General features: G+C 52.3%; 1 protein-coding gene across 1 annotated transcript in view; it reads right to left on the reverse strand.

Moving 5' to 3' along the window:
* SLIT1 (slit guidance ligand 1) overlaps positions 1 to 27993 on the reverse strand; it is a 178506-nt gene that overhangs the window by 45913 nt on the left and 104600 nt on the right. The window contains exons 5-18 of the mRNA XM_021072814.1: positions 21474 to 21545; positions 20026 to 20097; positions 19346 to 19417; positions 18222 to 18385; positions 14916 to 15063; positions 14381 to 14452; positions 13790 to 13861; positions 12080 to 12151; positions 11220 to 11363; positions 3022 to 3185; positions 2042 to 2065; positions 1749 to 1893; positions 1039 to 1113; positions 741 to 884 (exon numbers count right to left, since the gene is read on the reverse strand). Of these exons, the coding sequence (XP_020928473.1) occupies positions 741 to 884; positions 1039 to 1113; positions 1749 to 1893; positions 2042 to 2065; positions 3022 to 3185; positions 11220 to 11363; positions 12080 to 12151; positions 13790 to 13861; positions 14381 to 14452; positions 14916 to 15063; positions 18222 to 18385; positions 19346 to 19417; positions 20026 to 20097; positions 21474 to 21545 (1440 nt within the window). The remainder of the gene's footprint in view (positions 1 to 740; positions 885 to 1038; positions 1114 to 1748; positions 1894 to 2041; positions 2066 to 3021; positions 3186 to 11219; positions 11364 to 12079; positions 12152 to 13789; positions 13862 to 14380; positions 14453 to 14915; positions 15064 to 18221; positions 18386 to 19345; positions 19418 to 20025; positions 20098 to 21473; positions 21546 to 27993) is intronic.

Raw genomic sequence — 27993 nt, forward strand, 5'->3', positions numbered from 1 at the left:
TACATTTAAATTAATAAAATGAAATGAAATTCAAAAGTACATTTCAAGGGCTCCAGTGACACATGTGGCTACTGGATTGGAAAGTACAGAGGTGGGACGTCTGTCACTATGGCGAGTCTCAATGGGACAGCATTGGCTACCCGATGCTCTAAAGGTCTACACAACCAGCTGAAGAGCTAGTGCTGCCTGGACAGAGAGGGGCTCCCTGAGGCATTCAACGGAGTGGGGGGTGATCCCAGGACCCACTCAGTCCCCATGTCTAGAAAGCTCTTCTTGGATTCTGAATCAGGAGTCCCAGAATCCCAGGGATAGTGGGACATCCCTGCTCCCCCATTGACACCCACTTGAGTCACTTCTGCAATTTTCTCACCACTGCAGCACCAGCCACCCCTGAACTGAACACAGGGGCTGTGCTCTTGCAGCCTGACCACAGGAAGACGAGAGGGCACCTCCAGATGGGCCCATCTCCCCCCATGTCTTCACCCGCCATCGACCCCACACCCCAGGGAACAAGGAAGCAGGCCCCACCACAGTTACCCACATCTGATTACTTGGCACCCTGTAGCCAGGGTCCTCGGCCACCCCCTCCCCAACTCCTACAAGCTGGGGCTGGGGAAGGAGTCTCCTACCTCCTTCTTCCCTTTCTTTAAGGCAGGCCCCCATGCTCTGGCTTGGCTTCTTCCTACCCCCACCCCCAGCCCCCTGCAGTCCATCTGCTCTGCTCCCCGCCCTGCACTCACAGCGTCCTTAGGCCATCCAGGCCCCGGAACATGCCGCTCCGGATGGACTCCAGCTGGTTGGCGGTCAGGTGCAGCTCGCTCACTGAGGCTGCGCCCTCAAAGGCTCCGTCTTCAATTTCTGACACCTTGTTGTTGCTCAGATTGCTGGGAGAGGATGAGAGAGCTCAGGAACCATCCCCGCTTCCTGTACCCAACCCCATGTCTGGGCGCCTGCTCCCCACGGGAGCTACCAGCATTTCCCTTCCCCATTTTGACCAGCATTGTCCTGATTGCAGCTTCCCGCCAATGGGTAACTCACATTTTCTTCAGATGGGTGAGTTTTTTAAACATCCCAGTGGCCTCCAGGATGGAAATCTCATTGTTGTTTAATCGTCTGTAAGAGGCAAAGAAGGGAACTTACACGCCCATAAATGACAGGCATTTAAGTATCTTCCAAACTGAGACTATGAGAGACACAAACAAAGGGAACTCCCAGAAGAATTTCTCTGGCAAGGCGAACTGATGCTATTTCTAAGGAAGGCTGGGCCGGGGCAGGGGGTGGGGGGGCGGTGGTCGCTAATGGGGATGTTTTTAACAGGAAAACTGCCATGAAATTTACATACACATAAATGACAGGTGTGTGTAGGTATCTAAGCAGATGCATATACACATGCATAAATGTATAGTTTTAGAGAAAGAAAATTTTAAAAGAATGGCTTAGGTTCCAACTTGAGATCATGGAAGCAGGTGCCCATAAAGAAAGCAAAAGCATGATTGAGAGAAGTCACCCTGGTTGAGGCTGGTGACCGGCCCTCGGGGCCAGAGACTGCTTGGGGGCGGGTGACGCGTGGGGCTGGGAGTGAGAAGCAGAGGGGAGGTTTAGCGCAGGAGCCAGCAGCTGGCACGCTCCTGGGGTGGGGTCTCCAGAGATCCCCAAATAGAGGTGCATAGAGGAAAAGGGGGAGGAGGCCCAGGAGAGTCAGAGGCAGCTGAGGGGAGGTTTGGGTGTTTGGCGGCAGGGGCCCTCACAGCTCGGCCGTGGCCTGGGGGATGCGCTCAGGGATCTTGGAGAGCTTCAGGCTGGAGCATTCCACCACGCTGGCCTCACAGCGGCACTTGTGGGGACAGACCACGTCGCTGTTGCACTCGCTGTTCAGCTGGTAATCCTCGGTGCCTGTGGTGCGAGGTTGGGGCCGGGGGTTGAGGGGCTCCCAGCAGCACTGCCCAGCCAGGTTCTGCTGGAGCCCCCAACCTGCCACCCCAGCCCCCTGCCCACCCACTTCCACTGTCCTACCCAGGTTGGCCTTGGTCCCCCCTCCTACCTGGAATGAAGTACTGTTCTTTGGCTGGGGAGAGAAGCAGAAACACCACAATAGCTGGGGGCTTCCAGGACATGTAGGGACAGTCCAGGCCCCAGCCCTGCTGCCAGCAGAAGCCACCCCAGGAGCGAGGCCAGGGCCCCAGAGCTCATCCACCCAGCCAGTGAGAAAGTCTTGCTATGGAGCACAGATGCTCCTAGCCCAGGCCCATGGGGGCAGCACCACACCCAAGTAAACCTCTTCCAGGGAGCATCAAACCATGGGAAGGGGAGTTCCTGTTGTGGCTCAGCAGTTAATGAACCCAACTAGCATCTATGAGGACACAGGTTTGATCCCTGGCCTCTCTCAGTGGGTTAAGGATCCGGTGTTGCCGTGAGCTGTGGTGTAGGTCGCAGGTGCGGCTCAGATCCCACATTGCTATGGCTGTGGTGTAGGCCGGCAGCTACAGCTCTGATTTGACCCCCAGCCTGGGAACCTCCGTATGCCGCCAGTGCGGCCCTAAAAAGACAAAAAACAAAACAAAACAAAAAAACACGGGAACGTTCACGTGCAATGGCCCAGGTGAGGATGGATCAGGATCCGGACTCAGAAGCTGACCCACACTGTCCCCTGCCAGTTGCCGCTTCAGCCGCCCCAGAGCCTGAAGGAGGCCATCGTCTCTCAGAGGAGGGTTCCCAGGCCTCCTGAGTATCTTAAAAGGCTTGAGGGCAGCAGCCTGAAAGAACTATCATGGGAGTAGAGGGACCTGGGTCCCTGTTGGTTGCTCCCTGGGGACCTTCGACAAGCTCTACCTCCGACCCGGAACTCAGTCAAACGAGGGGCAGGAAATTGTAATCCAAGACTTCAATGGGGGACCTGGACCCCCAACGTGGGTCCCAGTGGACCAGGGAACCCTCATCGGAAGCCTCCAGGAAACTTCACGAGGTCCCTGAACAGACCAAAGGCGGGAGGGCGGGCGGGCCTGCGGATGGGCGGGCAGCTACCTGAGCACCGGAACTTCTTGCTCTTGATCTGCCCGATGCGCTTGTTGGCGAGGCGCCGGGGGCTGGCGCAGCGGGCCCCGCTCGTCTCAATGGGATTGGTGCGCAGGAAGTCCGCCAGCCACTTGAGGTTACAGTCACAGATGAAAGGGTTCTGGGCCAGATGCCTGTCCACAGGAGATAGGTCAGGGATCAAAGTCAAGGCTGCACACGTGTGCTGACAGCCACCTGCATGATATTTCACGGCCCAGAGCCAGGCCGGGCCCTGGAGAGAAATGCACCACCCGAGGACACCACCTGGGGGCGCCCACCACCTACAGAGAAGTCTTGCCAGAGCCTCGTAGGGGGGTGGACCTCGACAGCGCAGAGCTTCCAGCTGTCCCTCTGTCCCCTCTCCTTCTACTCACCCGTCCCTCCCTTGCCACGAGACAAATATGAATGATGCACGAACATCCCAGAGACCAGCCAGGGCAACCCTATTCTTCCAAACGCGAGGTGACAGAATGGGCATTAGAACTGAAAACTGTCAGTGCCCAGAGGCCTTTGGACTGCCCAGTGAGTCTTGGACATCCCCTCCCTGTGACCTCGGGCAGCTGCAGCCCCCCCTCCTACAGCCTCTGTCAGGCAGGGAATGAGGCTCAGGTAGCAGGCTGGACCTGCCACTGGGGTGGGAGGTTTCAGTGCCTGGGCGGCCCCTCAGCTTGACATGGCCTCCCACCCGAGGCCGTAGGGGCTGCCTCTCCTTGAACATTTTACAGGCTGTCTCTTGACACAGGGACAAGCAGAAGGCATTACTAGGTAGCTACTTCTTGGGAGCCACTGACCTTTTCTTGCTGGCTCCCTGTTTACGGGTAGGATAAATGTGGTGAGGGGGCAGCTGACAGGTGACATCAGCTAAGGGAACCCGGGTCACTGTAAGCAACCACAGGAGTGCCTTTCCCATTGGCCCTGACCGCCTTGCAGGCTCAGACCAGCCACATCTGAACCACCCAGCAGCTGGCGTGCCCACCGCAGCATCCTGTGCCCTGCTTTCCACATGGAGACAGCCAGGACAAAGAATCCCTGCCCTGTCCTGCCTACCGTACCCAAGGGACAGCACTTCTGCATGGGGCCGGCTCAGAGGACTCGCCATGTCAGGGGCACTTCTTCTCCATCTAAATGCCATCAGTTCCGATCATCTACCCTGCCCAGAGTCTGTGCCCAGCTCAGCTCAGACCTTGGCCACTCTCTCTCCATCCTCCTAAGCGCCGCTCTCTGGCTGCTGGTTGGGATGTCTGGTGACTGCCTTCCCTGCCTGGCTGTCCTCTCCACACCCCTTTGCAGGGCCCCCCACTTCTCTGCCTGAGTTCTGGCTCCTCTTAGCTCCATCAGGTGGACCAGGCCCCTCTCACCCCTTCCGCATCCAGTTCAATGTTTGTTTCCCGACTTAAAGTGCCAATTTGCACAGACGGGATGTGTTTGCTCACTCCCCAGGGCAGAGTGTGTAACTAATGTAAAATACCCCAGGATTCAGGAATTGCTCGGGGCTCCTTCCAGCTGCTCATCCACATCTGTCTGTGCCTTCGTACCCAGCCTCTTCCTGAATGAATTGCTTCCCTGTATCACAATCTTGGCAGAAAACCCTGTTTAAAATCAACTCAATTATGTTGTTCAGGAATGTCTTAAAATGCCCGAGGGGTGCAGAGTAGAATACTTCCTCTAAAAGGCTATTTGTGTCAAAAGCAATCTATAAAACTTGAACCACCCACTGAGGCAAGTGGCTTCTGTAGAAACTTAAGTATTTGACTTAAAGTAGACATTTTAGTAGTTGTAAAGAGTAGGGAACTGGGGAGAGAAAATGCTCAGGAAGAAAAAATATATATATTGGGGAAAAGAGAATCATGTTAAAGGCACACCCCAAAATAGGCTGCTCTTGCGGCCAGGTAGTTATCTTCATGGACCTTTCTTTCCTTCCTTCCTTCCTTCCTTCCTTCCTTCCTTCCTTCCTTCCTTCCCCTTTCTTTTTCTTTTTCTTTCTTTCTTTCTTTCTTTCTTTCTTTCTTTCTTTCTTTCTTTCTTTCTTTCTTTCTTTCTTTCTTTCTTTCTTCCTTCCTCTCTTTCTTTCTTTCTTTCTTTCTTTCTTTCTTTCTTTCTTTCTTTCTTTCTTTCTTTCCTTCTTTCTTTCTTTCCTTCTTTCTTTCTTTGTCTTTCCAGGACTGCACCAGCAGCCTATGGAAGTTTCCAGGCTAGGGATCAAATCGGAGCTGCAGCTGCCAGCCTACACCACAGCCACAGCAATGCCGGATCCTTAACCCGGCCAGAGATCAAACCCACGTCCTCATGGATACCAGTCGGATTTGTTACCACTGAGCCACAGTGGGAACTCCCTCCATGGACACTTCTGACAGCGGAAGGTAGAAGGGAAAACGTATTCCCAGTCCCTTTCTTTCTTTTTTTTTTAAAGAAAATTTGTGGCCACACCCGTGGCATGTAGAAGTTCCCAGGCCAGGGACTGAACCTTCGCTGCAGCAGTAACCAGAGCCACAGCAGTGACAACATCATATCCTTAACCCACTAAGCCACCAGGGAACTCCCTAGTCTCTTTCTTATGATATGCATTAAGAAATCATAACTCAAAATCTTTTGGGGAAGACACTCAACACCATTGGTCAAAGTAAACCCACGCTACCACGTCATATCCACTAGGATGGCTATGATAAAAAAAAAAATCAATACCAAGTGAGAACAAGGATTTAGAGAAATTGGAACCTTCATAACGTTGCTGAAAAATGTACAGCCACCTTGGAAAAGGTGGCAGTTTCTTTAAAAGTTATATTTCCCATGTGACCCAGAAATTCCGAGAGAGATGAAAACATTACATGAAGATGCATAAGCAAATATTCACAGCAGCAATATTCATAATGACCCCAAAGCAGGAATGACCCCAAATGCCCATCAATTAGGAAGGATAAACAAAAGGTGCATGTCATGGAAAATTATTTGACAATAAAAAAGAACAATGTACTGATACATACTGTAGTACAAAGGAGCCTCAAAAACGTTACTCTCAGTGGAAGAAGCCAGTCACAAAAGACGATATACGATTTCATTTTTATGAAATACCCAGAAAAGGCAAATCTATAGAGACAGAAATTAGATGAGTGCTTGCCTGGGAATGGGCTGGAAATAGGAAATTGCAAATGGATCCAAGGATTTTTTTGGGTAATGAATGTTCTAAAGCTGAATTGCGGTGATAGTTGAGCAACTGTAAATTTACTAAAAATCATTGAATTTTACACTCAGAACAGGTGAATTTTATGGTATATAAGTTATACCCCATTCAAGCTTAAAAGTTAAAAAAAAAAAATCTCTTGGGGCAAGTAAAACGACAGAACTTAGCCCCAGATCTTGAAGCTATGAACAAATCAAGCAAGATTGGTTGAGTTTAAATCCACTCAGGTCAAACATAAGACTCAGGGAGGGGTTTAACTATCCGAGCCTGTAATAAGAATATCTGATTGTCTTGGTTTGCAGTTATTTTATTCTTTTTCCAAACTGTACTTTAGTTGTTAATATATGATATGTATTATATATAGTATATATAATATGTATTATATAATATAATATATAATAGTTGTTCAGTTTTGTTTTATAGCCTTAAATAACGAGGTCTATTCTTAGGGAAAAAGAACAATTGAGGGGCAAGTTAACTAATTTCTCAGTGGTAGGGAAGCGATGCCAGAAATCAAATCCTTGCTCCACTGGTTGTTAGGTGACCTTGGGGGAGTCAAATCACATAATGTCCCTTTGCCTCGGTTTCCTCATAAGTAATTTGGAAGATCTACCTCCTTAGGTCATTGTAAGTATTAAGTAAGATAATAACACACAGAGTTCCCATTGTAGCTTAGTGGGTTAAGGACCTGACAGGGTGCCTATGAGGATGCAGGTTCGATCCCTAGCCTCACTCTGTAGATGAAGGATCTGGTGTTGCTGCAAGCTTCGGCATAGGTCGCAGATGCAGCTCAGATCTGGTGTTGCTATGGCTGTGGTATAGGCTGGCATTTGCAGCTCCAATTCGATCTCTAGCCTGGGAACTTGCATATGTTGCAGGTGCAGCCGTAAAAAGAAAAAAAAAAAAAGATAATACATGCAAAGGACAGTGCCCTGGCCCCCGGTAATAAACAGCGGTGACTACTACTGTTATCATCAGAATTGCTACTATTGCCATCTCTCCCATGGGAAACCTTCCTGGACTAACATTCTGTCCAGCTTTGTGCCCTACTATGACCTTGGTGGCAGTGGCCAAGGTCTCAGGTACAGTGTCTAGGGGGATAGAAGCACTCCTGAAATCCAGCCAGGGAAATTGATACAGACCGAGGCCACCCTGTGTGCACACAATCCGTTCCATGTATTCACTCTCTTTTCACCTTGAATGGGAGACAGCTCCTTACATGAGACCCTCAGCCCTATGCCCCACCCCCGGCTTTCCTGTGTGTGTCCCCAGCCCTGAGATCTCCTTAGTGCACTTCTCTCGGATGTTCTGCCACGCACAAAATAATCCACCTTGCCAGTGTCTCCCTGCGACCTCTAATTTCACATCCTTGGTGAGGCTTTCCCGTGGAGCGCCCTCTCCCTGGTCATAAGCAAATTAATTAGCAGGAGTGGGCTGCCCAAGAGCTTGTGGGCTTTAATGAGTTTGTCCTCATAGCTGACATCCCTGCTGACATGCCCGGTCCCCAGGGAGCAGGAGCTGCACCTTCTACTCAACCTGTTCTGCACCCATCCCAGCGCTCCATCTGCACCCATCCCAGTACTCCGTGCAGATCCTATCTGGCAGAGAGCGCTGCCCAGCAGGCAAACAGTGGCAGGGATAGCAACAACTATGGCCATGATAATGTTACTAAGAAATGCCTATCAAGCTCCCGTGGCAGGCCCCGCAGGACAGCACCTCAAGTCAAAGTGCAGGCTCAGAATTAAAGAGATGGAATGTGGTGCCTGAGTTTAACCAAACAGTAGAAGAGTTTTGCCCCCCATACAGAAGCGTTCCAGCTGAAATTCGAGACCTCTTTTTCAAAACGTAACTACAACCGCATGAGCAAATGAAGAAGGATCCATTTCAGGCTCCCTAATGAATGAGGGGGTTGAGGCCTTGCAATCACTGGCCTTGCAACCAGATATCATGAGCTTCCTGATGAAAGTGCACAATGCCAACTACGAAGTCCTCTTGCCAGGAGAAAAAAAAACATCTGAACCTGACCCAAGCTCCCCGATGAAATTTTCTGCAGTACATAGAACAGAGGAACACGTGAAACTATACCAGAGGGGGGATGCAATCAGCAAATCAAAACTATGGGGACCTCTCCGGATGAGCGAAGCAGTGTCTTCAACAAATAAGATGCAAAAAAAAGGGAGATGGACTCCTATTGAATAAAAACAACTTCAGCGATACATCAACCAGTGTCAGCCAGTTGTATTACACAGGGCTTATTTATTTATGGGATAGGGAATTTTAAAATGCTCTTTAAATTTTCTTAAATTAATTTTTTTATGGCCACACCTGTGTAAGATGCCAGGCTAGGGGTCGAATTGGAGCTGCGGCTGCTGGCCTAGCCACAACCACAGCAATGCCAGATCTGAGCTGCATTTGCAACCTATATTGCAGCTTGCAGCAATGCTGGATCCTTAACCCACTGCGTGAGGCCAGGAATCGAACTGATATCCTCACAGATACGATGTCTTGTTCTTAACCTGCTGAGCCAGAACTGGAACTCCTAAAGTTAATTTTTGAAGGTTACTTTCCATTTACAGTTATGAAAAAATATTGACTATATTCCCTGTGTTGTACAATACATCCTTGAGCCAATCTCACTACCAATAGTTTGTGCCTCCCACTCCTCCATTCCCCCTCCTACCTCTTACTGGCAACCATGAGTTTGTTCTCTATATCTGTGAGTCTAGTTTGTTGTATTTTTTAGATTCCACATATAAGTGATATGATACAATATTTACATTTCTCTGACTTATATAATTATTATAAAGCCCTCCAGGGCCATCCATGTTGCTACAAATGGCAAGATTTCATTCTTTTTTACGGCTGAATAGTATTCCATTATATATAGATATACCACATCTTCTTTATCCATTCATCTGTTGATGGACACTTAGGTTGCTTCCATATCTTAGCAATTATAAATAATGCTGCTATGAACTTTGAAGTGTAGATGACATTTCAAATTAGGATTTTTTTTTTCCAGATATATACCCAGGAATGGAATTGCTGGGTCCTATGGTAGTTCTATTTTTAGTTTCTTGAGAAAACTCCATACCATTTTCTGCAATGGCTGCACCAATTTACATTCCTACCAACAGTATATGCATAAGGCCTTATTTAAGTCCTGATTCAAATACTTTCCTTTTTTGTTTTTGGGAGCTCACCAAAAAAGTCCCCAGGCCAGGGATCAAACCTGAGCCACAGCAGTGACAACACTGAAGCCACCAGGGTACTCCTACAAATTGTTTTTTAAGTTGTATGACATGTAGGAGACATTTGGAAATTTGAATACTAGTTAGATATTTGATGATATTAAAGATTTGTTACTTTTTTTCTTTTTTCTTTTTCTTTTTTTCAGCCACACCTGTAGCATATGGAAGTTCAGGGACCAGGGGACGAATCAGAGCTGCAGCTGCCAACCTATACAACAGCCACAACACCAGATCCAGGCTGCATCTATGACCTCTGCTGAAGCTGGATCCTTAACCCACTGAGTGAGGCCAGAGATCAAACCCGCATTCTCATGGATAAGGTGTGGTGCTTCACCTGTTGAGCCACAACAGGAACTCTTATTACATTTTTAGATATAATAATAGAGTTGTATTTTATTTATTTATTTATTTTGTCTTTTTGCCTTTTCTTGAGCCACTCCGTGGCATATGGAGGTTCCCAGGCTAGGGGTCTAATCGGAGCTGTAGGCACTGGCCTACACCAGAGCCGCAGCAAAGCTGGATCAGAGCTGCGTCTGCGACCTACACCACAGCTCACGGCAACGCTGCATCCTTAACCCACTGAGCAAGGCCAGGGACCGAACCCACAACCTCAAGGTTCTTTGTCAGATTCGTTAACCACTGCACTGGACAGGAGCTCCTAGTGTTGTATGTTTTTAAAGAGTCCTTGCCTTTCATGAATAGGTATGAAGTCTGTGTGGATGATAAATGATGTCTGAGATTTACTTCAACGTAGTCTGAGAGTTCCCGTCATGGCTCAGTGGAAACGGACTAGCACCCATGAGGATGCAGTTTGATCCCTGGCCTTGCTCAGTGGGTTAAGGATCCAGCATTGCTGTGGGCTGTGGTGTAGGTCGCAGATGCAGCTAGGATCCCAAGTTGCTGCTGCTGTGGCTGTGGTATAGGCCAGCGGCTACAATTCCCATTCGACCCCTAGCCTGGGAACCTCCATATGCCTTGGGTGTGACCCTAGAAACACAAAACACAAAAAAATTAGTTTGGGAGGCATGGAAGAAGGAAGTATAGATGAAAAAAGACTGGCCATCAGTTAAAGCTGGGTGATGAGCACTGAGAGGTTAGCAATGCTACTTTTAATATGCTTGTAATTTTCTATAATAAAAGATTAAAACAAACTCCTAGAATTGTTGTGCTCTAATTTTTAATTTATAATCATCATTGCTATCACTATTTCATTGTTTGAAGCATAATCATATACAAGATGCACTATTATTTTATGCATTACAAGAAATAACAAAATGTTGCCAATTAAATGATAGGCCATCCATTGTAATAGGCATCCCAATTTCACAGCTGTTAATGTGGAAACAATGCATGTCCTAGAATCAATGGGTAATAATAATATATGAATATTAACTGTAGCCAGCATGTTACGAATCATTTGCAATGAACTAAGCTCTATATAAACATCCCTTTTCATTTCACAACGACCTTATGAAGAAGATGATCTCGTTTTATGAATGAGTAAACTCAGCTCCAGAGAAGCTAATTAACTGCCCAGGGTCACACAGCCAATAAGAGGCATAGCTGGGATCCGAACCCAGGACTGTTTAACCCAGAATCTGTCCTCTACAAGAGGCCATTCCCAGTGAGTAAAAGGCACAGGGTAAGACAGCTGCCTGTACCTGGAGGCTGTTACTTCCCCCAGGTCCACCTGCTGGGGCAGGGGTCGGGGGGAGGAACAAGGGCAGGGAGGCACTCACAGGGTCTGGATGGCCCGCAGGGAGGTGAAGGTGCCCTTGGCGAGACCCTGGATCTTGTTGTCGTACAGGGAGAGCAGGGAGAGATTCTGCAGGTCCTGGAAGGCGTCGGGCCGGACACAGTTGATCTTGTTGGCATTCAGGAGCCTGTGGGCAGAGCCAGGGCCAGTGGGGAGGGGAGAGGCACAGAGGTGGACTCAGCACATCCTGGGCACCCTCCCAGGCCCCCATCAAGTGTTATCTCAGGGCGGAGTCCCCAGGCGCAGGCCTCTGGCCCTCGTCCACTCCAAACAGAGGAGCCGGGAACTCCAGCTGCCATCTCCATGCATGGGGACCGTTTAATCACCCAGCTCCTCTCTGTCCAGGAACAGCTGGAGGTGCCCCCATGGGATCTGGGACAGTGGAGGTCACAGAGGCAAAGCCCCCCGCAAAGGCCTTGTGGGGGGTCCTCCTCGTCCCCAGGGTTCTGCTGGGTTTCCCAGGCGGCTGAGACGGAGCATCTGGCTTCTGTGCATCTCAGGTCCAGAGAGAAAATCCTTGCCTGAATGCTCAAGGTTCAAGCAGGCTGAACTGGGCCTGGGGGTCCCACTGCAGCGGACAACTCTGTCCCCAGCGATGCCAAGGTCCCCAGGAACGTAGGCCACGTCTCAGGAGCCTGTCAGCTCAGGCATCCACAATCAGCTGTGAATCACCTCTCTCTCCCTCTTTGGCCCCGTGAGCCCCCTGGCCTCTCACAGCCCCACCAGGTCTGCATGCCTCCAAGCTTCTTGCCTTCGTGAATTCCACACCCCAGACTGAGAGGCCGCAGGAACACCTCTGCCCTCCCTGGGCCCACCCAACATCACACACATTGGGGTCCTTACAGGAGCTGGAGGGTGAACAGGCCTCCAAATACTCCCCGGGGGAGGTCTGTGATCTTGTTCCCATAGAGGACCCTGGAGAAAAGGCAGCAGAAAGGGAGCATTAGCGGACAGCCAGCAGGCCGGCCACAGCTCTGCAAGTCCTGGCCACACAATGGTGCCCCTCACCTCAGCCTTTCACACTGCAGGTCCTAGTGGTGTAGGCTTGTTGTAAGAGGGGCCAGCAGGTGGCAGTAAAGAGTGCTGGAAGGGGTTTCTACCTGCACGAAGGTCCCCTATGCGCTAGTGGCAGATGCCACCCTCATAACTGCAGGAACACCCCACTTAATCCCTGCCCTCACACACGGCTCCCACAGAAGCCTGCAAGGGGGCCTTCCGGGAACCTCATGGGAAATTAACCTGGTTTGGGAGCCAAAAGGAGATGGTTCAAAGAGAAGAAAATCCCAAGGGCAGGAAGACCAGGCCAGGGTCTGCCCAAGGTGGACCCTGTCTAAGGATCTTTTTGCATGACCTCAGCTTGAAAGTTCCTATCTCGTGAGGAGGCGGCTGTAACCAGGGAGTCATGAGCAACAGGAACCCACTTAGATGGGTTATGGTCAAGTTCCAGTTGAAGAGGAGATGCATTCACTTTTCAGAGGAAGACCCTGCATTTTGGCAGCCACCAAATCAATCTGATCTCCTCAGTTGAAGATACTGACCTATCACCAGGCTGTTATGTACAGCTGTGTGGGTTGCACACTGCACAATTTTAGGGGTGCCATCCACAATGGGCCACGTGCTATCTTGAACTCTACTCTAAGACAGGAGGGTGCACAGCCTCCTGCACTGCCCCAGGGGGAGTTCCATTCTGTTCGGCCTCCCAGGCCCCTAATCTATGCCGAGCATGTGCCCAGTGCTGCCGAGGGACAGGTGAAAATACTCATTCTTAATGGTAACGAATGGCCCCCATCAACTAGAAACTTGCCTGACTACAGGGCACCCTGGGTTCACTCTCTGTATAGACAAAATACTATGGGACCTCAGTGAGTGAGAGGCTTGCGGAACCCAGGGGTGTGAGTAACGGTTCTTGGAAAAGAGATGAAGTAACATTTCTGAGATGAATTTTCCATGCTTCATGATGTTTTGTAGATTGATGGGTCCCCAATAAACCACTGAGTGAAGGGAAAGACTGGACAGGGCTGGGAAGTGGGGTAAGCAGGAAACACTGTTTTTGCATCAGCCACTACGACATGGGATCAGAGTGTGTTTGCGATGAAAGATACAAGGTGTGGCAGATTTCACAACTGGAGCTGGTGGTTATGGCCCTTATAGGTGACCTGGGGAAGGCTTAGGAGCACGGAGGGCTGGGCATCTGTGGAGAGCTGGTACCAACGTGAAGGCTGGGCTGAGTCAGATGACGGCCACAAAGAATGCTGGGAAGATCCCCACCGAGGAAAGGAGAGCATCACAGTTGTCACGGGCAACAGCTCAGCCTCGCTTCTCCACGCCCTCAGCCCTTGATTCCCTCCTCCCCCGCCCAGCTACAGAGGGTCCACAAAGAGGAAGGGGAAGCTGGGTACAGCAGCCCTGGACATTGTAGCCAGAGGGAGACCCACTGAGGCTAGGTGGGAGGGGCTGTGCTCTCCTCTAGCACCCAATGGAGGGGCTCTGGGCTCTGCTGGCCTTCTTGGGGGATGCCCTGGACCACTGCAGAGCTTTGGTGCTGCTACTCACAGTGAGTTCAGGGAGCGGAGGCCCTGGAAAGCGTCGGGTGCAATCTCCGAGATCTGGTTGTTGCTCAAGTCTCTGCAAAGTGAGCAGAGGAGAGAGGGTGGTGGAATCCCTCAGCAGCCACCAAGCCCTGCCTATCCCTTCTACCTCCTAGATACCATAGGAGGCCAGGGCTTTCTTTGATATTAGGAAAGAGAAGAGCCAGTTCCCTTGTCCATCCAAAAAGCCCACAACTGGCCACTATATCCCTGAGCAATCATGCACAGGCAGGCACCCCAGGCATCCCTACACCCCCTCCCAGCCTCTACTGCTCCCAGGGGGACTCAGGCTGAAATGGGAGGATGACAGTCAGCTCTGGTCCTGTCCCAGCCTCAGACTCAGCATCCTCTTTAGGCTTCCAGACAACCCTCCGAGGAGGTCACATCACCGCCATCCCCACATCACAGAGGAGCCTGGCAAGAAGGCCAAATGATAGCTTCACCCACCCGAGGTTGCTTGGCTCTAGGGGGCAGAGGCAGGACCCCCCCAGCTGTGGTGTGCCTGGCCCAAGCTCCACCCCCTGCTGACCCCCAGGGAACAGCAGGAGGCACTCACATCCTCCGCAGCTTTCTGTAGGGAGAGAAGGCTCCCGGGGGGATGGACTTGATCCCATTGAGCTCCAGGCGGCTGCGGAGAGAGAACACAGAGGAAGGACAAGGTCAGGTCACCCCACACACTTGCTGCCCGAACAAGGCGCTTTGCCTGCTGGCCCCTGTTCTGTCTGGAGTAGGGGGACTGGCACAGGCAGAGAAAAGGGACAGCTTTCAAGCTCCCGTCCACCTTATCCCAGGCTGCGGTGGCGGAAATGCAGGCTCACACATGATGCTAATAGTAAGAGGCCAATTCCAGCAGACTCACCCAGCGGGGCTGGACTGATGGATCACAGAGGGACTCGCCTCCCCACCCCTCTACAGTCGCCAGTTTGCGCAGAGAGCTTGGCCCAGAAGTGGCAAAGTGTGTCTTCCCTGTTTCTACAGAGGGGGCCTCCAGGCAAGCCTTGGGGCAGCACCTGTTCTGGCCTGTCCCTGGACCACCAGAGCCTGGCCCAGCCCACAGGGAGCATCCCGCCCCCTGCCCTGCCTGTACTCACATCTCCGTCATGGTCTCGGGCAGATTGGCAGGGATGGCGGTGAGGCCTTTGCCACGACAGTCGACGATGCCGTTGCTACAGGCGCACATAGCAGGGCAGGAGCCGGAGGAGAGGGTGCAGGAGGGCACGCGCCCTGCCTCCCCCTGGCCTGCGGAAACAGCGGCCTGTGACCTCAGGGTGTCCTCCCTCCCTAGACTTGGGCGGACGGGTGGGGACAGGGTGTGTCTGTGGATGGGGATGAGCCAGAGGAGATGCCCAAGGACCGTGATGTAATTCTGTGAGTGCCTGGCGCAGAAAGGGTACTGGTGAGATGTTTGCTGAACTTGCATCTGAGCTTCACTGTGCTGCACGAGAGTGTGATTCACATGCTAGGAAATCCCAGCCTCAGTTCTGAAGCTCTGGGTCCTAGTCCAAGTTATTCAACCCGTCTGAGCCCAAGTATGACAGGGACCGTGTTTATCGAGCACCTACTTTGTGCCACATGCTAAGAGAAAGGTTGTACCTGCAGTAACTCATTGAATCCTGATGCACAGTCCCGTAAAGAACATGATGTCATTGTGGCCACGTGACAGGTGAGAAAACCAAGTCCTCAGTGTTAATTTGTGGAAATTCGCACAGCTAACAAGTGATGGAATCAGGGTGAAACTCAGTGTCTGAGGTAAGGGCCCACCCTTTCTCAGACCAAGGTGTCACTTCAATCAGGTGCGTGACCTTGAGTGTACAGCTGGCTGAATTTCTGCATGTGGATGCAGCCACCGAACTGCCCCCTCAACATGGACTATATCTGTCACCCAAGAAGCTGCCCTCATGCTCCTTCCCCAAGGTAGCTGATATTCTGAGATCTAGCACCAAAGATTTGTGCTGCTTGTTTGTGGACTTCACATAAACAAAACCAGACTACTGCATCCAGCTCGCTTGCATCTGGCTTCTTCCATTCAATATAAAATCTTCAAGGAGTTCCCATCACGGCACAGTGGAAATGAATCCAACTAGGAACCATGAGCTTAAGGGTTCGATCCCTGGCCTTGATCAGTGGGTTACGGATCTGGCATTGCTGTGGCTGTGGCTGTGGCCTAGGCCGGCAGCTATAGCTCCGATTCATCCCCTAGCCTGGGAACCTCCATATGCCGTGGGTTCAGCCCTGAAAAAAAAAAAAAAAGCAATAACTACACTATTTTAAAATTTAAAAATTAAAAAATATAAATAAATAAATAAATAAAATCTTTGCAATTTGCCCATGTTGGGTGAATTTGTATTTTTTTCTTTTTCATTGCTGAGTCGTGCTCTATGGTATGGCTCTGACATCATGAGCTAATCCATTCTTTTATTGGTGGCCTTTTGGGCTGCCTCTAGCTTTGGGATATTATGCAAAGAAAACACAATTGCTTGGATATTCTTGGCCATGTGTTTTGCAAAATATGCACCTTCCTAGCAGTGGCACGGCAGAGTCAGGGGGTAGATACATGTGCAAATTTAGTCGATTCTGCTAAACAGTCTGCAGAGTGGCCAGGCCGATTTGCACCCCCATCAGCATTTTAACCTCCAATCCTTTCCTTGGCTAGGAAGGGTGGGTGCCAAGGTCAGAGGGAACAAAGCCAGAACTCCTGGCAGATTGTGAAATTGTGTCCTTCTCAGGACAGGGGTCACCGGGGTGAAGAGACCCCAGAGGAGAAAAGAAAAAATGCCTGAACAGAAAAACCAAGGTATTCCAAATGCAAAGGAAAACGTTTCATTCCCAAATTAAATTGTCCACATGAATTTATCTATTTCTAAAACCCTAGGCAGCTGCAATTACTCAGAGGTGCTGCCTCGGCCCAGGCTCTCCGTACAAACGAGTACACACCCATGCGTGCACTCTGCTCTCCCACTCACACACTCTCTCACACACTCACACACATGTTATACTCACACATGCCCACACTCTATCACACACTGTCTCACACACACACACACACTGTCACAGACTCACACATGCACAGATGCACCTAATACACACTCACTCTCTCACACGCAAGCTCACACTCACTCTCACACACACACACACACAAGCTCACACATGCTCACACACACAGCATCCCTAAGCACAGCGGTGTTCTTGGGCACTGCGGGGGCTGAGGAGGTCGGGACAGCCACCCCACCCCAGCCATGCGCCTCACACCGAGGAGAGGAGGCTGAGCTCCGTGTGGCTGGAGGGCTCTGGTTCACAGGCTTGGGAGAAAGGGGCAGCCCCTGATTTGTCAGGAATCTGAGAAGCAGCCGTTCAGCCAGTGAACATTGCTTGAGCATCTGTGTCTCTGTATCGAGCACGAGCAAAGTGCTGAGATACAGGCAGAGAACACGGCACAGGTACCCATGCGCTTGCGGAGCCTGCAGTCTATGGGGAACCCCTGCTGGGGCCAGAGAAGGCTCCCTGGGCTCTGCAGGGTGAGGAGGAGCCAGGGACAGCAAGGCGGGGAGGGTGTGCTCAGCAGGGAGATAGTCTGCAAAGATGCTGGGGTGGCAGGCACCTGCTCCCGGGAGGGGCAGAGGTGAGCACGGTGGGACACATGAGTGAGGAGGCCGCCAGGCAGGGGAGGCAGAGCTGGAGGGCAGTATGGAGTCTCCCAGGAGCGCTGGGCGGCTGGGTGAGGACGAAGCAGCAGTGACCAGCCCAGACTCATGGGTCCCTTTAGGTCTTACTGGCTGCAGTCTGGAGAGTGGAGGAGCCAGAAAGGAAGTGGGTGACAGGGCAGGAGGCTCTCACAGGACCCAAGGTGGAAGACAGAGGCACAGACCCTGGGGTCCAGCTTACTTTGAACTGAGGCTGGAAAGTCCAATTCAATGATCTTTCATGGTAGCAATGGGGGAGGGGAGAGGCGGTAGGAGGAGGGGGCACGGAGTGGGGTGAGTGAGTGGCAGGAGGTATGAGATGGCAGGAAATGGAAGGAGGCATCCGGGAGAAGCAGAAAGAGGGAGGAGGTGGGACAAAGGGGACAATGGGTAGGGGACATGGAAATGATGCGTAGGGGCAGGTGGGGGAACAGAGTGGAGGGCAGAGGTACTGTGTAGAGAAGAGGAGATGATGGATGGAGCGGGAGGGGAGATGGGCGGGGACCGGAGGTGATAAGTAGGGATGGAAGAGAACGGGGGGAGGAGAGGAGAGGGTGGGTGGTCCAAGAGGTGTCCATGGATAAGGACAGGCGGTCATGGGTGGGCCAGGCATTAATGCAGGGTGACAGGAGGGGATGGGAGGGGACGGGAGGTGGAACAGAGGCAGGCGGTGGGCAGCAGAGAGCCCCCGGGGGTGGGGCTGGGGGCTGTACTCACCTGAGCAGCTGAACTCACTCTTCTGGACCTCGGCCACATTGAGGCCCCGAAGGCTGGCAGGGCCCGAGCACTGGGTGAAGAGCCCAATGGTTGGCCGCTGCCTCAGCCACTGGGAGAGCCAGGCCAGGTGGCAGTCGCAGAACAGGTGGTTGGAGTGCAGGCGGCTGTGGAGGGACAGGGGGGCTCACAACCCATCTGGGCCTCCAGCCCCTGCTGAGCTGTGGGAGCCCCTCCACCCCAGGTGGGGGGCCCCGGGCCCCTGGTGCTCCCCTCGGTCTGGCACAGTCTATGCCCAGTCAGCTGCACTGCTCAGCCCCAATCCGGGATTACCTGTGGCAGCAGGAAACTTCCCTCCCAGCACACCTCAGGGTTGGGGGGCACCCCTTGGCTGGAGGGTACCCAGCGAGGATTCACCCACCGAGCTCACACAGACCCGCCCCAAAACCATCCCAGGAAAACATCAAAGCTAAATGACACTTGGTTCAATAGCCAAGACATGGAAACGACCTAAATGTTCATCGACAGAAGAGTGGATCAAGAAGATGTGGTACATATACACAATGGAATATTACTCAGCCATTAAAAGGAACGAAACACTGGCATTTTTAGCAACATGGATGGACCTAGAAATTATCATGCTAAGTGAAATCACCCATACAATGAGACACCAACGTCAAATGCTTTCCCCGACAGGAATGTGAAAAAAGGACAGACTGAACTGCTTTGCAGAACAGATGCTGACTCACAGACACTGAAAAACTTTTGGTCTCCAGAGGAGACCGTTTGGGGGGGTGGGGGGATGTGCTTGGGTTGTGGGATGGAAATCCTGTGACACTGGATGGTGAGGATCATTATACAACTACAGAGGTGATCAATTCATTGAATAATGAAAAATAAATAAATAAAAAGACCCATTTAAGACAGAAAAAATAAATAAATAAATGACACTCGGCATCCTTCCCTTTTCGATCACCTCCCCCCACCCCCAACTCTGCTCAGCCCCGACCCCCAAGTCTGGGGGGGGGCGGTGTGCAAAGGAGGCCAAGCTCCCCCCCCTTCCCCCGGCCCTGGCCCCTCCCCTGCTTGGCCACTGTGCTCTCGGGGACCCCCCTGGGCCAACTCACAAGGTCCGGAGCTTGGGCATGTGGTTGAAGCTGGACACGGGGATGGTGCTGATATTGTTGTTGTTCAGGGTCCTACACGGGGGAGACCAGAGTCGTTCAGCGTCTGCCTGGCAGGAAGCTGCGTGGGGCGAGGGTTCTCCCGGACGCTGCTGTTCACGGTCCACCCTCAAGGACCGTGGGTGGATGGTCCACCCACGTCCACCCACGGACCACGGGGCTACGGGGGCTACGCTAAAGAGCCAGCCCTGAGCCGGGACAACGATGCAGAGGCAGCTGCACCACCGACTCCGAGTCGGGTAAGACAGGGGTGGTGGAGCCAGAGGTGAGGCTGGGTGCAGGCTCCGGCTGGCTTGGAAGAAAGCGTGGGGTTTAGGCATAGGGAGGAAGCCTCGTGTGTTTGAAACTCCCTGGAGACACAGCCACTCGCCCTGGACTTCATCGTGAGCAGGCCAAGTCTGGGTGCCCCCACTGCCGGCGCGACCCCACAGCACATGCCCCTCCGTCCTTGGCGACAAGTTAAAGCGGGCCGAGAGCACGGCCTCTGCCCTGGGCCTGGAACCCGCCTCCCAGGACTCCCGCCTCCTGTGCGGCTCCCAGGCCCTGATGCCAGCTGCCTGGGCCTGGGCCCTCAAGGCAGCCGGGCTCTCCTGCCTCTGCTTCCCTTGCCGAGTTGTACTTACAGCACCTCCAGCCCCCGCAGAGCCCGGAAAGCTCCTTCCTCAATACAGCTGATCTGGTTCTTGTCCAGCTGTCTGTGAAGCAAAGGAAAGTGGTGTAGAGGATGGCATGTGGCCTACAGCAGGGATGGCCAAACATTTTCATCAAGCACGCCATCAGTTTAAAAAAAAAAAAAAAAAAGAGGCCTGACCCCAATCCTTAGTCCAGTACATATATGTCGATCCAAATAGCAGATGTTAATAAAAGCATCAGGTCTTCCTTATTTTTAGTTAAAAAAGTAAGCATAGGAGTTCCTGTCATGGCGCAGGGGAAGTGAATCTGATAGGAACCATGAGGTTGCAGGTTCCATCCCTGGCCTTGCTCAGTGGGTTAAGGATCCGGTGTTGCTGTGAGCTGTGGTGTAGTTCGCAGACATGGCTCAGATCCCATGTTGCTGTGGCTGTGGTGTAGGCTGGTGGCTACAGCTCCAATTCGACCCCTAGCCTGGGAACCTCCATATGGCACGGGTGCAGCCCTGAAAAGACAAAAAGACAAAAACAAAAACAAAAACAAAAACAGTAAGCATAAATAAGAGTTATACTTCTCTGCCCAACCTTGCATATCTCCTGGGGAGCAGGCCCCACCCCCTCCTTGGATACCCCTAGAGGGTGCTGGCAGCTATTAAATGAGAGTTTATCACAGGATCTGTGGCAGCCAAAGCTGGCAAAGAGATTTCAGCCTGAATGCCAAGTGGGACCGACTCATGGTGCCTACCTGGGGTGTTGTGTTCAGAATAAACTGACACTGTGATTGGGACCCTTGGGAAAGAATGCAGTGATCGATTATCGATGTCTGCTACAGGCACTGGGGGGGTGGGAAGGGTCAGGAGGGGAGGGATAAGCTTGCCAGGCATTTGCCATCACTGTGACAGTCAGACCTGGGGTAGAATTGGGGTGTAGGCCTGGACCAGCAGAAATGTGAATAATAAAAATAAACCCTAACACTTAAACAGCATTCCACAAAGTGTATTTATCTCCCCATCTCATTTAAACATCAGAGCAAGCTTGTGAGGGAAATATGATGTCCCCATTTTGCAGACCAATATACTGAGGCTCAGTGACATTAACTGACTTGCAGCAGCAGCTTGCACAATATGGACCTGCAAGAGAACATTCAAAACCAGCTCTCCCCACCCACTGGAGGGGAAGAGCAAGAAGCTGTCCATTTAAATGGGACAAGAACATTGCCCAAGCACCCCACAATTCATCATACTCCCTTCAGCTTGATCCTCAAAGGCTGCCTGTTTCCTCCAACTCCAGATTTTTTCAGAAGACCATACTGGCACGAGCCATCTCAGAACTCAGACCAACTCCTTGACTGCCCGGACCACAGGACTCAGGGGGACCCACAAGGATGCTGCCAGGTGGCCCTGCATCCCCCAAGTCCCTCTTCCTCCCAGGGCTCTACTCACAAATTTTTGAGGTCTGTAGCTCCACGGAAAGCCTTTCTGGGGATGGCCTGGATGGTGTTCTCACTCAGGTCCCTGCGAGGACAAAGCCAGGGGAGAAAAAACACTGTCAGAAAAGATTTCTCCAGCATGCCCTGATGAGGCAGAGAGGTCAAGCGGGCCAGACAGTGCCCAGACCAGGCACAGCTGCATCCCAGCACCTGGGACAGTGCTTGACGCACAAAGGTCCCTGGATAAACATCTGTCCAATGAATAAATGAATGAGCTGGAGCTTGGTCCCCAGCCACCTCCCCTTCTCTGGGCAGAGGGGTTACAGCTGGAGGGCGCAGCCTGGGGCAGGGATGATCAGCCCTGCCCTCCCCCTGCCCTCCCCCAGCCCTGCCCGCCAGACCCACAGGGGTCAGCCCAGCCCCCAGGCATCGTCCAGGGCTGCCAAGGAGGGGCTTCTTCTCAAGGAGCCCACAGTAGCCCTGTGGAGAGCCCTGTGTTTTACTGATCAGGAACGGAGGCTCTGGAAGAAGGCACAGGTGGACCCCAGGTAACAGCCCAGAGGTGGCCAACCCAGGTTGTGAACTGCAGGCTGGGTCCGACTCTGGATCCTGGGCTGTCAGGGACTGCAGGGAGCAGGGCCACCACTGAGCCTGGGCCCACACTGGGACGGAGCCCACTGGCCTAGGGGCTGCTGCGGCTGCCTCCCTCCCCTGGGGCTTAGAGGGCATCCCCCCATCCAGCATCCTGGAGTGAGGGGGGCCGGGCACTGCAGGGACCCAGCAAAACAGCTTCTGCTCAGCAGATTGGGCCTCGGTCACTGTCTACCTGCCACTCTCTCCCTCCCTCAGGCCTCGCACGGACTTTTACAAATGTCCCCAGTGTCCCACAATGGTGGTGACAACTGCCCTGCTCCACCCCACCCTGGCCGCACCACGCAGCCCTTCACAAGTGTTCACGCACCCGACTCTCATGCTGTGAGACAAATGCTATCACGGTCCCCACATCACGAAGGAGGAAAGGGAGGCTCAGAGAACTTAAGCAGCTTCTTTGAGGGAACACAACTGGTGGGTGGAGGTGCCAGAATTTGAACCCAGCAGTCAGGTGCCAGAGCCTCCCCTGGTACAGCAGCCCTGGGGGCAGGAACTGTAATGTCCAACGGGCTTTGCTGCCTGTGCTGCCTGTTCGTATGGGACCCCATGCGGAGCAGTTGTGTAGACCCCAGCCCTTCCTCTGGGCAGGCCCATGGGGCTTTGATCATCTCCTTCCCGGCAGTCTTTCCTCCCACCGGGCCTCAGGGTTCACCTCAAGCCCCAAGAATATGGCCCACAGGGCCTCCTAGTACACCGTCCCCTGAGCTCCCTTCTGCCTGGGTTCTGCTGCTAAGACAACAAAGCAGAAGCATCACAGCAGAATGCACTGGGCCCTGACCTCAGAAAGGCCAGTTCTGGGAGTTCCCGCCGTGGCGCAGTGGAAATGAATCTAACTAGGAAACATGAGGTTGCGGGTTAGATCCCTGGCCTTGCTCAGTGGGTTAACGATCTGGCGTTGCCGTGGCTGTAGCTGTGGCATAGGCTGGTGGCTACAGCTCCAATTAGACCCCTAGCTTGGGAACCTCCATGTGCCATTAAGTGCGGCCCTAAAAAGACAAAAAACAAGCAAAAAAAAAAAACAAAAAAAAAAAGAAAAGAAAAGCCAGTTCGAATCCGGGCTCCCCACCTCCCAGCTGTGCATCTGTGGGTCAACCCTTGTCTCTCCTGAGCCCCCATCTCCTTGTGTGCAAAGTGGGGGAACACAAGCCTTGCAAGGCCTGCCTCCCAGTTCCCCCCGACAAACCCTGATCCCCGCGCAGAGTGGGAGCCCACATCTGTGAGCTCCCTCCCCTCCAAAATCCAGCCCTTCCTGTCCCGCAGCCACCTAACCAGCCCCGGGCACCTGTGGTCTGAAGGGGCTGTGCCACCATCACACCCCCTGCTCCCCCCTCTCTTTCTCCTTGAAGGAAGGCATCTCAAGCCTATGACAGACTCCTCTCTCCCCTCCAAAACTGCATTCCAGCTGTGCCTGGCTTCACCGCAGCCAGCCTGTTTCTGTTCTTTAGTGTGTCAGCAGCTTCTCCTTCCCACCTCCAAGATTTCAGGAGGATGGAGGATGTACGGGGTGGGGACCCCTTGTAGCACCCTCATCTCGGCCCCAAGCCAGAAGTTCACCCTTCAGCCAAGCCTGGGGTGGGGGGAGCTCTGGGCCAATAACTGCCATCCATTATTCCATTTAATCCTCGCTACAACCCTGCAAGGGAGGTTTTTCATTTGTATCGATTAGTTTATTGATTTAGGCCAACCTTGTTCCAGAAAAGCTTTAAGGTGGCTTATAGGGATTTATGAAACAACGAAACAGCACGAGCGAAAAATAGAGCAAAGAGAAGACAATCAATGGTGGACACCAAGCATGAAGCACTATGTGACCCACACACCTGCCAGGTCCAGGCAGAGGGTGGGCTCTAAGCTTTCTGGGAGCCGATGTGAAAAGAGAAAACTGGTCTGTTCATGGCATCCCCAGTATATGTATAAACTCAAAAGAACCAGTGTCTCAGGAGGATAGCTGTTCTGGGCACTAAGATGAGACAAGAATCTCTCCAGGGGTCTTCATAAAAAATGACTCTGTGTCCTAATCAATAACACTAGATCCTTATAATAAATGGGTTTCAAGTGTTCTTATAATAGCATCGCATCAATGTAGGATTCGGGCAGAACAATGCTATAAGGATGCTCACCAGGAGCTAAGTGGGGAAGGGAAGGGCGGGAGGCATCGAGCCTGGCCTGATCTGGGAATAGTGGGAGCAGGAGCTGCTGGCAAGAGGGGGTCGGCAGGAAAAAGCCTTGCAGACCAGAGAAGGTGACAGGTTAGACCAGAGAGGGGTGTGATCTGATGGCCTTTTAGACATGGCTCTGGGAGCACCCAAGCTTACAGAGGAAAGATGCTGCACCCAGACAGGCCACAGACACCATGAGTCAGTTGATGAGGTGAGGGTCCAGGGGTGGGTGTGGGTCCAGCCAGGGCCGGCCCACAGCAGGGAGCCGTTCACACTGTTAAAATGAGTAAAGGAACCTGAATTTGAGACGCCAGAAGAGGCGAGCCTCTAGATCAGAGGGAAACAGGTGAGCCTTGGAAGACCAAGGAGAGTGCAGAATGCTGGCACAGAGAGGGTGGTGGAGAGAGCGTGAACTCAACAATGGAAGGATCTAGAAGCAATTCCCCTTCTGCCACTTACAACCAATGGGCCCTGGAAATTATACACCTGAGAGCTGCAGTTTCCCTATTTGTAAAACGGGAATTAAAATATCTACCACACAGGGCTTTGGAGATGATGAAGTGAGTTTATGTATTTACACTTCTGTTTCTAGTACCTCCATTTGACAATATTTAAGAAATGCTGGCTTGGGAGTTCCTGTTGCGGCATAGTGGTTAATGAATCTGACTAGGAACCATGAGGTTGGGGGTTTGATCCCTGGCCTTGCTCAGTGGGTTAGGGATCCAGCGTTGCCGTGAGCTGGGGTGTAGGTAGCAGATGCAGCTTGGATCCCGAGTTGCTGTGGCTGTGGTGCAGGCTGGCGGCTACAGCTCCAGTTAGACCCCTAGCCTGGGAACCTCCATATGCCGTGGAAACGGTCCTAGAAAAGGCAAAAGAGACAGAAAGAAAGGAAGGAAGGAAGGAAGGAAGGAAGGAAGGAAGAAAGAAAGAAAGAAAGAAAGAAAGAAAGAAAGAAAGAAAGAAAGAAAGAAAGAAAAAGAAATGCTGGCTTTTGTTTGGCTTTAAGCCTAACACCTGAGAGCTGCAGTTTCCCTATTTGTAAAACGGGAATTAAAATATCTACCACACAGGGCTTTGGAGATGATGAACCTATCCCTTCACTAACGTTCTGACTGTTTTTTTCCAGTATTCCCACTAGGGGGCGCCAGATGCCTTCCCTGGACTTGGATGCTCGCTCAGCCAAACATCAAAACCCAAACAAAGCTCTATTCCTTTTTTTTTTTTTTTTTTTTTTTTTTGGCCCTAGTTGATCCTCTACTTGGTCAACAATTGTCTTTCCCAAACCTCTTTGAAATAAAATCTCTCATCTCCATTATCACCACTTGGTATGCAAACCTCAAAAGTACCACCTACAAGTTTCCTGAGCCTTTTTTTTTCTCCCCGAAACTTGGTCGTTGTTGCCCCATCCTCCTCTTTTGGTGACCTTGTCAGGGGCTCCACGGTGAGATGTGTCAGGGCAGAATGGCACATACTGACAAGAGGCCATCCTGGAAGGCAGAGGGCTCTGGAGATGATGGCCTGATCCTGGCCAGAGGGAAGCGCAGGGCCCAGAGCCGTGGGGCGGACAGTGGCTCAGAAGGAAGTCCCAGGTGGACACCCAGAGCAAGGATGCAGTAGCCAGACAAGGGACAGGAGGTTGGAGATAAACAGGCCTGGGGACAGATTCTATGGGAAAAGATGAAGCCCAAGATTTCTGTCAAGCTCCCAGGGGATATAGATGCTGCTGGTCCAGGAAGCACACGCTGAGAGGCCGAAGCATAGAGGAGAAAGCCCACAGCTGAGTGTCACACTGGAGACAGGGGTTCCAGGAGCCCTGTCTCACCCACTTGAATTATGTGGCCTTAGGTGTGGCCCTTTCTTCATCTGCAAAATGGGGGTGAGAACTGGCACCTACCTTGGAGGATCTGATGTAACAGGCAATTGGTGCTGTCACCCCTGCCTGACTGCACATATGCTACCTTTCCTTCATTTGCTCAAATCCCTCCTGCCACAGGACCTTTGCACTTCTGTTCCCTCTGCCTAGACTGTTCTCCCTCCACTCTTCACCCGGTAACTTCTATTCTCCTTAAGCTCTCAGGCTACAGAAACCTTCCTCTGCCTCAGGCTCCCAGGGTCCCCGTGCTTTTCCTTCTCAGCACTAATCCAAGTTTATAATGAAATATATGTGTACCGAATGTCATAAAATACTGATTTTTGGTTAACATCCATCTCTGCCTCCAGACCCTTAAATCCCTAGACCTGGTGCATTGCAGGGACTAAGTCATTTTTAGCTGAACCATCATGGATCTTTCCATGATTCTTGGGCTCCAATCCGTCTGCCTTTTGCTGACTAAAACAATGAGTTATGGAGTTCCCGTCGTGGCTCAGTGGTTAACGAATCCGACTAGGAACCATGAGGTTGCGGGTTCAATCCCTGGTCTTGCTCGGCGGGTTAAGGATCCGGTGTAGCCATGACCTGTGGTGTGGGTCTCAGACACAGCTCAGACCCCGCATTGCTCTGGCTGTGGCATAAGCCGACAGCTGTAGCTCTGATTGGACCCATAGCCTGGGAACCTCTATATGCCATGGGTGTGGCCCTAAAAAACAAAAAACAAACAAACAAAAAAAAAGAGGTTGGGGAGCCTCTGAGGAAGGTGAATGACTATCCTGGGACCCACAGGAGGAGAGGGAGCTGGAGCCCCTGGAGTCCCTGGTGGGTGGCGGGGAGGCTCCACGTAAGGGTCTTGCAGGTTAAGATCTCCTCTGCCTGGACCCCACAACCCAAGATCATGAGCTGTGAGAGGCAAGCTGCTGCAATAGTGGCCCCCAGATCTGGGCCACTGCAGTGACCCCAGCTGGGTCCTTTTCCCTGAAGAGGAGGGGGCAGGATGCCCACACCCTGGCTTGGGCATCATCCCGGCCCCCCTCCCCCACCTCCTCGCTCCTGCCGCCCCTCCTCCCGCACACGCTGCCAATCCCTCCAGCCTCTGCCAGGACTGCGGAGGCAGGGGCTGGGATGCTGAGGTCAGGACCCCATGTTTTCACCGCTAATCCCCCTTCACGCTCTAACCAGATTGGGTTCTGCTGGCAGACAGGCCTCTAAGGGGATCAGCAGGGGCCCAGCCAGGGATGCTGGGCACCAGCCAAAGCCAGACTCCTGCCGCCTGCCTGCCGGCCCCACTGCACAACTCAAGCCTTGCTCTGTCTGCCTCTCAAGCCACACAGAGGCTCTGGGCACCCTGGCCTGTCCCCTTGCCTGACTGTGTACCCTGAACTTGCCCAATACGGCCAGGAGGGAGCCAGGGTGGCCCAACTGTTCTGGGCTACTTCACCCAAGGCTTCCTTGTCAGGGTAAGGACTTGGGGCTCTGGAGCAGAGGAAGCCTCTTATTTATCTGCTGAGGCACCTTGTGCCAGTTTCCTAACCTCTGGAGCCCCATCTCCTGCTCTGTAAAGTGGGAATAATCATGGATCGTAGGGCTTAACGGAGGCTGTGTGTGGTGCTCTCAGCCAGGGCTAATTGTCTTTATGAGCTTTGGGGCTGGAGGGAGGATTGAAAACTCCAGGTCTGGAAATGGGGGGGCGGGCACTACCGCCGGCTCTGCCACCAGGCCACCACATGACCTCGGGCTGAACCTGCAGTTCGTTCCCAGCATCTGGGTCTCCGCCTTCAACAGCACATACCTCCTGGCGAGGTGGGGAGGAGTCACTCACACCCAGGGGGGCTCAACTCAGGGCAGCCTCCTCC

The sequence above is a fragment of the Sus scrofa genome, chromosome 14, assembly GCF_000003025.6.
Source record: "Sus scrofa isolate TJ Tabasco breed Duroc chromosome 14, Sscrofa11.1, whole genome shotgun sequence".
NCBI classification, from domain to species: domain Eukaryota; kingdom Metazoa; phylum Chordata; class Mammalia; order Artiodactyla; family Suidae; genus Sus; species Sus scrofa.